Source organism: Dendrobates tinctorius, unplaced genomic scaffold (assembly GCF_039654945.1).
Source record: "Dendrobates tinctorius isolate UK_male_01 unplaced genomic scaffold, ASM3965494v1 ptg000095l, whole genome shotgun sequence".
Taxonomy (NCBI): Eukaryota; Metazoa; Chordata; class Amphibia; order Anura; family Dendrobatidae; genus Dendrobates; species Dendrobates tinctorius.
Window position 1 is genome coordinate 2,638,568 of NW_027361763.1, and position 10,485 is coordinate 2,649,052.

The window sequence follows — 10,485 nt, forward strand, 5'->3', positions numbered from 1 at the left end:
ACTATTAATTATCCCCATATCTGCTAGTTAATACCATTATTTTTCCCTTTAAAATGCATTAATAAATGGGAAAGTGTATAAAAAAAGTCATAGAAGTTTGTTATATTGCTTAGAATCATAGAATCATAGAATCGTAGAGTTGGAAGGGACCTCCTGGGCCATCTGGTCCAACCCCCTGCTCAAAGCAGGATTCGCTAAATCATCCCAGTTAGATGTCTGTCCAGCCTCTGTTTGAAGACTTCCATTGAAGGAGAACTCACCACTTCTCGTGGCAGCCTGTTCCACTCATTGATCACTCTAACTGTCAAAAAGTTTTTTCTAATATCTAATCTGTGTCTCCTCCCATTCAGCTTCATCCCATTGCTTCTAGTCTTTCCTTGAGCAAATGAGAATAAAGTTGATCCTTCTACAATGTGACAGCCCTTTAGATATTTGTAGACAGCTATTAAGTCTCCTCTCAGTCTTCTCTTTTGCAAACTAAACATTCCCAAATCCTGCAACCTTTCCTCATAAGACAGGGTTTGCAGACCGGTCACCATTCTGGTCGCTCTTTTCTGAACTTGCTCCAGTTTGTTGATGTTGATGCTTATTTTGGTATCGACACCTGCAGAAAAGACATGGGTAAAAAGCAACAGAAAAAATGCTCTACTTGCGCTACGTGTGAACACTGCTTAATTGTGTGTTGGAAAGAGAGCCTGCATGCGACGGCGGGGAGGCTGCATGCGTGTGTGCGACGGCGGGGAGGCTGCATGCGTGTGTGCGACGGCGGGGAGGCTGCATGCGTGTGTGCGACGGCGGGGAGGCTGCATGCGTGTGTGCGACGGCGGGGAGGCCGCATGCGTGTGTGCGACGGCGGGGAGGCCGCATGCGTGTGTGCGACGGCGGGGAGGCCGCATGCGTGTGTGCGACGGCGGGGAGGCTGCATGCGTGTGTGCGACGGCGGGGAGGCTGCATGCGACGGCGGGGAGGCTGCGTGCGTGCGTGCGAGCGACGGCGGGGAGGCTGCATGCTTGCGTGCGATGGCGGGAAGGCTGCGTGTGTGCTCTATGCAGGGTATGTTCATGCAGCACTGAGTGATTTGTGAGCTGTAGGGTCTTTTCCCTGCACATGATGGCAGCAGAGGATCGCTCTTCCTCCAGACGTTGACAGGCAGATGTAAGGTTTTTGTTATGGAGCTCTGTGGATGTCTTCAGTGCTAATTTGAGCAAGGTGTGATTTACCGAGGTTATAGGTGGGAGAGATCAGCAAATACCCAAGTGCTTCTCCTACGTTCCATGCGTCCTTCACCTTCCCATATATTAGGAGAGGCCTAGAAAGCTGCCATCCCGTCTATTTGGTCCCTACGCCCGCACTACAATGAAAAAGAAAAATTACCAGGTGTTAATCTGAAGGTGGCGTTTGCCTGCAGCTTGTTCCATGTCACTAACATACATTATTTATCTCCCTGCAGGAATTTGAGAAGAGGAAAATGCTGTAAGGAAGGAGTGAGAGACACAGCAGCAGCACATTATCGCGTCCGCGTCGTTTCCTTTCGTCCAGATCTTCGCTCTCCACACCGGTGTCTTTTGCACAGCCACATTTGAAGCCATAACTGTTATTTTTGCCTGTCTCCTCCCAACATGAAGAGGATAGAGGGATCTCTCTGCAGATCTGCTCACAAGACTGTACAGCCTTCCTAAAATAAATATTTCCATTTATTTTGGATCCTAAATTCGTGTTTGTTTTTTTTTCTTAAACCGGTGGCGAATTTTCATGATTTGTAAAACAAATGTTGCTTCTAGAATGATGTAGCTCACCTCGGACAAGAATTGAGACCGAAGTGCAAGTTCCCATGATGCTCCTCGTGAACAGCCGTGAGACATGCAGCCGTGGGGACTCAAACTTAACACTTCAAAAGCTCAACTAGGGTTTCAGCATAGGAGAGGATGAAACACTAAGTGAGCCTCCAACCCATAATTTACAACTATGATGTCGCCTTATAATCCGCAAAGGGGCTATAGAGGGCAACTCAGCAGAGGAAATACTCTTGTGTCGGCGATCTTTGCCATTTCCCCGCCCTTGCGCAGTGCAATACTGTGTTCTGCCCTCAGCATGGCAGAGAGCAGTGTGTCTGCGCATGAGCACAATGGAGGACATTGTGAATGACATAGGACACATCATCAGCGCAAAGCGAGAACAGGAGGACAACCATCACAAGAGGAGAGGAGGCGCCCAGATCAACGCCAGCGACTGTCATCGGACCACACTGTAAGCATTGCAAACAGACGTCATAGCATGCTGTATATGAGGGTGTACAGGTGCTGGCCCTACGTTACTGGTGACAGGTTCTCCTTTTAACTTCCATTTGGAGAGTGTTTGCAGACAATAAACTCTGAAAGTTTTCCTGAGGGCATTCATTGTTTGCGCACCTGAATCCTGCCTGTATTTAATGCAGTGCTGCCTGAGGGGCTGTAGATCACAAGCATCCAATATTGACCTTCTGCTTTGTCCCTTGGGCACATGATTTTCTGCAAAATCTCTAGATATACATTTTTGTCGAGGAATGTTTTTCTAAATATTTCCACAATTTTTAGACGCAGTTTTTCACAGATTGGTGACTTCTGACCATCTTTGCTCCTGGGAGACTATGCATCTCTAACATGCTCCTTTTTTTTATTTTATGCGCAGTCATGTGACTTACTTGAAAATTGACCCTCCTGTTTTTTCATTAGTAAAACTTTTTGACAACACGCTCTAAATAATTGCAGTTCTTTCTTTACTTTTCTTTACTCTTTACACAGCATCCCACATTTTTTGAGATTGGGGTTGTATGTGTAATGCTGCTGCAGTGCAGTATAGCACAACCTCCACCAGGGGATGCTGGTGAGGGAAGAGAGGTTGCACACACAGCAGACGAGCCGAGTCAGAAACGGGAACAGAAGTACCAGAGGTCACAGCAATACACGTGGTCAAATACAAGCCAGAATTCAGAGCCTGACGGGAGCAGAGATAACCAAGACGTGAGACAGTCAAACAGGTCAGAAGACAAGTCGGGTCACATACCAAGAGGTCCAAGCACAGGGAGCGAACACGAAGACAGGCGGAGTGGCAGGAAAGGTAAGTCACGGGAACAGAGCAAGGGGTCAGCTGCTCTAGTCTGGGAGCATGAACTATCACTGACATTGGTCTGCAGGCCTCAGCAGACTGAGATAGCCACACAGAACCCAAAGGCAGAGAAGGTTAAACCCCTGAATGAACAGACCGGGTAGAGAATAACAAGAAAGAAACCCTGGCCTGGATCATGACAGTATGTATTTGTTTTGTGGATTTGGTCAGGATTAATTGTGTCCTCAATGCTGAGAAATATAAGACCATATCAAAGAGGCATCTGATTGGCTCCAAATTTATTTTGCAACAGTACAATGACCTCAAACATCCAGGGTCAGGACAGCATGGTGGCTCAAAGAGCAGACTCAGTGCTGTAGTCCAACATCTTGGCACTCATGATCAAAATTTTATCCCACCGGCTCATGCTGGGGTATATGTGTGAATTGGTAGTTCCTTTTACAATGTGGATCAACTTCCGGCTCACTCGTTGACCCCAGTGTGAACCGGAGAGACTTAAAAGAATTCTCGTGAAAGACTAGCGGAGCGGCACTGGAAAGTGGGACAGTTGATGATTAAATACAAGAACTTGTCAACTGCTGTGCTTCAGAGAATAACATACTTTTAATAGCGGCCGGGGACCAAGCCACGCTATTGACTAGTTGTACATGGGGAGTGCCCAGCAACTTCTCTCCACCCGCTGACAGTTACTGGCAAGCCTCTGCCTGCGTTTGCATTTACGCAATGAGACTAGGGATGAGTGGACACATGGATGTACGAGTTCTACCGAAGCTCCAAAGTTCGGTTCAGGTACCAGAACTGTCCTTGAACTTTAACCTGATCCCCATAGAAATCAATGGAGACCCAAATATGGAGAGATTTTCCAGCTCCAATCTGTCTTCCAGAAGTCTGTATTTTGGACTTCTGCACCAGACACCAGGTCTACAGTTCATGTTCGCCTCCTTTGCAATGCATGTTGCATTTCGGCGCTCACGGCGCACCGTCAAAAGTGCGCAGCACGCTACTTTCACACTGGCAGCGCATGATCTGCGCACCCTATTCTAAAGATAGGGTGCGCTGATCGCATGCGTGCAAATGCGAAAGTAGGCGGTGATCCCGGATGGGGCGGGCAGGGAGCCGGATCGGGGCGGGGCTTAACGACGCAGTGCGCAGCGTTGTTTTAACGCGAATGTGAAACCAGCCTAAGCTAGAGCCAGTGGCTGATTCTTGTTTTCCCGTGGTTTGGGCAGCATGTATCAGTTGACAGGTTTCCTTTTTAAAGCATTTTTTTTTGTTAAATTTCATCCCCATAATGGTATCACTAATAAATGTTCCCTGTCCCTAGTAATATACTTACCAGCCACCGTCTGCCTGTACAGAGATGTGTCTGTAATTACCCTGATATCTGCTGTGCTCAAGCAACTTATTGCTCTGCAGTGAGGTCAGGCTGTCAGTACATCTCACACAGGAGTAACCTGTCTGTTCTGGACTACTCCTGTGTGAAATGTAATTGCAGCCTGCTCTGATATCCCTGCAGAGCGATACAAGTTGCACCTGTGCACAGCAAATGTGTGATTGCTGCTTGGTTATTTTTGGGCAACTTATACAGGGAGTAATACCCAAAAACACCTACTTAGATTTAATTTTTTTTTATCTCCTTTGATTGCTAATATTTCCGCAACAAAGAGGCCAAAAACCCCCAAAAATGTTGCACTCCACTCTGCAGCCACTAGTACAAACTGGACATGAAAAATTTGATGACGGCTTCTCGTTAAGATGCCTAATGGTGCTGTCTGATTAAAACCACTTTAATTGTTACTGCGTTAAACACGGGATAAATCTGTGGTAAGTTACAAAATTAAAATAACAATAATAGGTTAAATGCATTTTTTTGGACCCGTACCAGGAACTTTCTCTGGTTTAATAATTCATCACAGGAAAGGTTGGCGCTCATCACAAATCATAGGTTCACTGTATTGTATTCATTTATTTATTTATTATATGTATTTAGTTATGCCTGTTATGTTATGTCCTAATGCCATTTCCAGGTCTTACCAAGTGGCTGATCTACCTGTAATGAGCGCCAAAACCATTATGTTTAAGCCAGGCAGCGCAACAACTATTAAACCTGAGGAAGGTTCCGGTACTGGACCGAAAATTCTTTCATTTTACCAGGTTTGCGCTTCTTTTTTTTTTTTTTTTTTTTTATACCACCTATATCAGTTGTAGTAATATCACAAATGGAAGTGCCTTTGTTTCCCTGATTTATTTTTCTTTTTTAGTATTTCTTTAAAGAAGCATTCCTCTTCCTCCTCCTCCCATCAAAGTGTTTATATTCTTAATATATTGCAATCATATTGTATAAGCACTGTGTACCAGTTATGAGCATGATTGGCGCTGCTCGTTATTCAATTGAGTATCACGGGTGGTCGAGCATAATGCTCGAGTGTCCAACCCGCATGTTTTGCCACTTTTTTGCCCATAAACATGAAGGGATTGGCTGTCATACACGGTAATGCCGTAGCCATGTTGGCCAGTGGCATTATTGTGAAGGGCCAGCCACATCGGGTCTTATAGGAGGCCCGGTGATGCGATGCTCGGCACACTGTGTTCAGGGAGAATTGTTATATGAGCGAGAACGTAGGTTTAATGTAATAATAAAACTATGTGGGGGTCCCCCTTATTTTTGATAACCAGCCAAGGAATAACAGACAGCTGGAAGCGATTTTATCAGGCTGGGAGTGTCCATGGTTATTTGGCTCTTTCCAGCCTAAAAATACCAGCCTGTAACCACCCCAGAAGTGGTGCATCACATTAAATGCACCAATTATGGCTCTTGACCCGACTCTTCCCCAATTTGCCTTTGTGCAGTAGCAATCCAGGTTAATATTTTTTGGGTTTGATGCCTGCTGTAATATCAGCTGTCATCAAGCTCAGGGGTTATTAATGGAGAGGCATCTATCGGACACCCCCTTTTGAACCCATAAATCCCCCCCCCCCCAAAAAAAATGTGCACATATCCTTAAACCTTTTATTTATTAATTGTGAATGTATAAAACTGATATTAAATATAGCTAATTTTTCCAACATTTTTTGCTATACACTTTGCACCAGATTTTACCCATCCTAATGGACTAATATTCATCTACAGGTGATTATTAAACATTTTCTTTTTACTGCAATTGTTCCATGTCTTATATATCATACAAAGGAAAATACTGGATAGAACCTAGAGAATGACAGGGTTAAAATGTTTTCTTCTAAATTCTCAAAAGTACTAAATGCAACACTTCAAAAACCTTCTACAAATGGAAGTTTAATGGCAGAAATGGCTTCAGCCACTTTGAGTCAGAAGTGCAGGATGACCTTCAGTTCCTGTTGGATTAGGAATCGGCACTCGTGTTAGAGAAAAAAATGAAGGAGCGGCCATAAAGCAAACTCATAAATTTATTGTTTTCTGTACATTTCACTAGTGTATGCAAACTTTTTAATATGTATGATTTCGAAAAAAACTACCCCCCCTGTATGTAAAAAAAATTTTTTCACTACTGTTAACTTCTGATAGTCTGCACTCACTGAAAGGGAATTGAGAGACATGGATGTGCAAATTCTCACTGAGAGATCACATTACAGAGAGGAGATACCCGGCCCGTACACACCATGAAATAATGAGAAGATGGGGAGTATGTTTAGTTTTTTTTTTTTGTTTACCAATGAAAACAATGTTTTATTTATAGACAAGACTGATAAGTGTATGATCGGTGGTCACGCATGCACATTGTCCTTAGGACTGACAGAAGTAGTTGTGTACCCTGGGTCCTATTGTTCTAATCAAAGTTTGATTAGAGTAGCATCAGATTTCCTCGGACATATAAATAAAAAAGAAAAAAAGTTTTCCCGCCTTGTCATTTATGTCTGTCAAAATCGGACTGTGAGCATGGACCACAATGGGCAAACTGGCCACGGCTCTGCTGATCTGAGCTTGACAACATCATAGAAATATCTGAAACGGTTATTCTCTGGTTGAGAGATCCGTAGCCAGTTTGTACATTGCAGTCTAAGCTACGGTGGGCGTGTTATTTTTCTAGTATGTTGCTGCTGCCTGCTTATAATTGGATAGCATCATACAGGGAGAAGTACACACCCCAGTGAAAACGGTCTGATTACACCCACTTGCATTTAGAAAAAAGAAAGGTTGCTAATATCTCCACAGGCAAAATTAAAAATGAACAACAATTTCAAAAATTTTATTGCACACATCGTGGGCATTGCTGTATGTTGTCAGTGCTCATATAGAGCTGACACTCGCATTTGACCACAAAGCAGTTTGTATACGGAGAGTATCTGGAAGGGGTTAAAAGTGTTTGAATGAGGTCCACCAGTTTTTGCCTTTCAGGGGTCTGTGGATGGCCAATTTTTTTTTCTGTATTATATTGCTCATCCATCCAGTATTGCATATTCTCGGGTGGATTTCGGTGGTATATATGACTAGAAAAAAACAGTGCAAAATTTGTCTGGATTCAATTACTCATCCATAAAGTATTACGCGCTTTCTGTTCCATTTTGGTGTTAGGTAAAAAAAAAAAAAAAAACTTGAAAAATTGTTTATGGTTTCAATGATTCATACATACACTATAACACGGTTCAAGTTGCATTTCGCTGGTATATTTAAAACTAGGGAAAAAACCTTCCAAAAATTTTTATGGATTCAATGATTAATGCATACAGTTTAACATGCTTTGTGTAAAACTACAGTGGGTTCAAATTTTTAAAAGCCGCTTGACCTGGTACAGTTTACAAGACACCGCTTCTGATTGGTGGTAAAATCAATACCGCCTGTCAGACAGCTGCGTTTCCCGTGTTGTCAAATGACAGCTAAGCGCGCTTTATACTTTATACCCAGAGGTATAAAGTTTCACTCCAGTCACTGGTGTCAGCTGATGGGACTACTGCCGCTATTAACAGTGAGAGCAGGAGCGGCTGATGGGAGTATTCATCAGTCCGCATCTGCGCTGTAAATAAATGGGAAAAAAAAACATAGTGTGTTCCCCTGTATTTTTGATAACCAGCCAGGCAAAACTCCCAGCTGGGAGCTGCAACCCTCAGCTGTAAGCTTTAGCAAGACTGGTAATCAAAAGTAGAGGGATCCCCACGTCGTTTTTTTAGTTATTTAAATAATTTTAAAAAACTGTGGGTCCCCCCATTTTCAACAACCAGCCAAGCTAAAGCAGACAGCTTGGGGGGCTGGTATTCTTAGGCTGGTAAAGGGCCATGAGAAACTGGGTCTGAGCAGAAAAAGTAAATTAATGTGCATGCAAAATGTAATTGCATATGAACACATGACCTTTACACAGAGAAAACCAAAACCAAAACACAAAACAAATATCCTGGAATAAAAAAGTAAAAAAATAAAAAAATTATAGACAGCTTGGGGGGCTGGTATTCTTAGGCTGGTAAAGGGCCATGCATATTGGCCCCCCAGCCTAAGAATAGCAACTCGCAGCCACCCAGAAAAGGTGCATCTATCTATTCTGGCGCTTAGCCCGGCAGTTGCCACCGCTACAGAGCAAGTGGGAAGTGGGGTTCATATTTGTGGGGTTGATGTCACCTTTGCATTGTCACGTGACATCAATCCCATGGCTTAGTAATGGAGAGGTATCTATTAGACATATAAAAAAAAAAAAATGCCAACTTGCCAGTTAAGACATCATGGAGATCGGAGCAAGGAACCGCTGTGTCGGGGCGTGAAGTATTGCACAATGGAAGAAAAATCCAGCTCCACGATTAAGTGAAAAAATTCTGATTTCTTTATTCACGTGAATATTCCAAAATAGAGGATAAAAGTATCAGCACAGCTAGCAACAGGTCATGCGTTATCAACGCATTTCAGGTGTCACAGCACCCTTAGTCATGATAACAAACATTCTCCAACACAGTGCTTATATGCTCGGATCAGTTAAGCACACGGGTGAAATTTCAAAAACATTAATTAACATCCACAAATAACAGTTGAAATGAAATTTAACATGACAAAAAGATAGAGAACAATTTATAAAAGAATATTACAAGCACAAAACTTCCCATATTACATGTTCTCATATTTTTTAGCAATTTTAAATGACAGCCGTTTTATAAACAAAAGGAGCTAAAGATATTATTTTTACAAGCAGTAAGATATAAATCGCATCTCAGAAGAATCAAGGCACAATACTCATAGTAATCGGCACAATCGCAGTTTAAAAAATTTCATCTTCATAGCTTGAAAAAAACTTCATGAGACAGATTTGATCCACTTGGTATTTACAAAGCGGATCATAAATAATCTTATCAACAGACTCTTATCTGAAACGAAATAAATATCATGTGAAAATTTATATTACATGACACAAAAATATAGAAAAAATAAACACAAGGCTCCTCAAAATGCATGTTCTCATGTTTTTTGTGATTTTCATGTGAACAGTAAGAAATGTCACATCTCAGAAAAATTAAGACACAATACTGAAGATATCTATTAGACACCTATGGCTATGTGCACACGGTGCGGATTCACCCGCGGATTTTTCTGTGCGGATTTTGCACAATCCGCAAGTAAATCCGCAGGTCAAAAGACCTGCGGATTACCCTGCGGTTTCTCACCTCCACAATGGAGGACATGGCAAACAGCAGCGGAATCCGCAGAAAAGAATGACATGTCAATTCTTTCTGCGGATTTGAAACCGCAGGCAAAACCGCGCAAAAAAATCTGCACCGTCTGCACAGCGGTTTCATTTTTCCATAGGCTAGAATGGTACTGTACATCACCTGCAGTTCTGCTGCAGATCCGCAGGGCCAAATCCGCTGCAGATCCGCAGCAGAATCCGCACCGTGTGCACATAGCCTATCCATTACTAATCCTATAGTTGCATTGTAAATAAAGACACAGCTAGAATAAAGTATTTTATTTGAAATAAAACGAAACACACTTTTAATTTTTTATTTTAACCCCTTAGTGACAGAGCCAGTTTGCAGCTTAATGACCAGGCCAATTTTTACAATTCTGACCACTGTCACTTTATGAGGTTATAACTCTGGAACGCTTTAACGGCTCCCGCTGATTCTGAGACTGTTTTTTTTTTTACATATTGTACTTCATGTTAGTGGTAAAATTTCATCTATATGACTTGTGTTTATTTATGAAAAAAACGGAAATATGGTGAAAATTTTGAAAATTTTGCAATTTTAAATTTTTATGCCCTTAAATCCGAGAGATGTATCACACAAATTTCTTAATAAATAACATTTCCCACATGTCTACTTTACATCAGCACAATTTTGGAAACAACATTTTTTTTTTTTGTTAGGAAGTTATAAGGGTTAAAAGTTGACTAGTGATTTCTCATTTTCACAAAAATTTACAAA

The 10,485-nt window shown here is 42.3% G+C and overlaps 1 protein-coding gene across 1 annotated transcript in view; it reads left to right on the forward strand.

Annotated features, from left to right (window-relative positions):
* The window catches only part of SUCLG1 (succinate-CoA ligase GDP/ADP-forming subunit alpha), a 63,404-nt gene extending 61,693 nt beyond the window's left edge, over positions 1 to 1,711 (forward strand). The window contains exon 9 of the mRNA XM_073586713.1: positions 1,451 to 1,711. Coding sequence (XP_073442814.1) covers positions 1,451 to 1,477 — 27 coding nt within the window. The 3' untranslated portion in view covers positions 1,478 to 1,711. The remainder of the gene's footprint in view (positions 1 to 1,450) is intronic.
* The last annotated feature ends 8,774 nt before the right edge of the window (positions 1,712 to 10,485 follow it).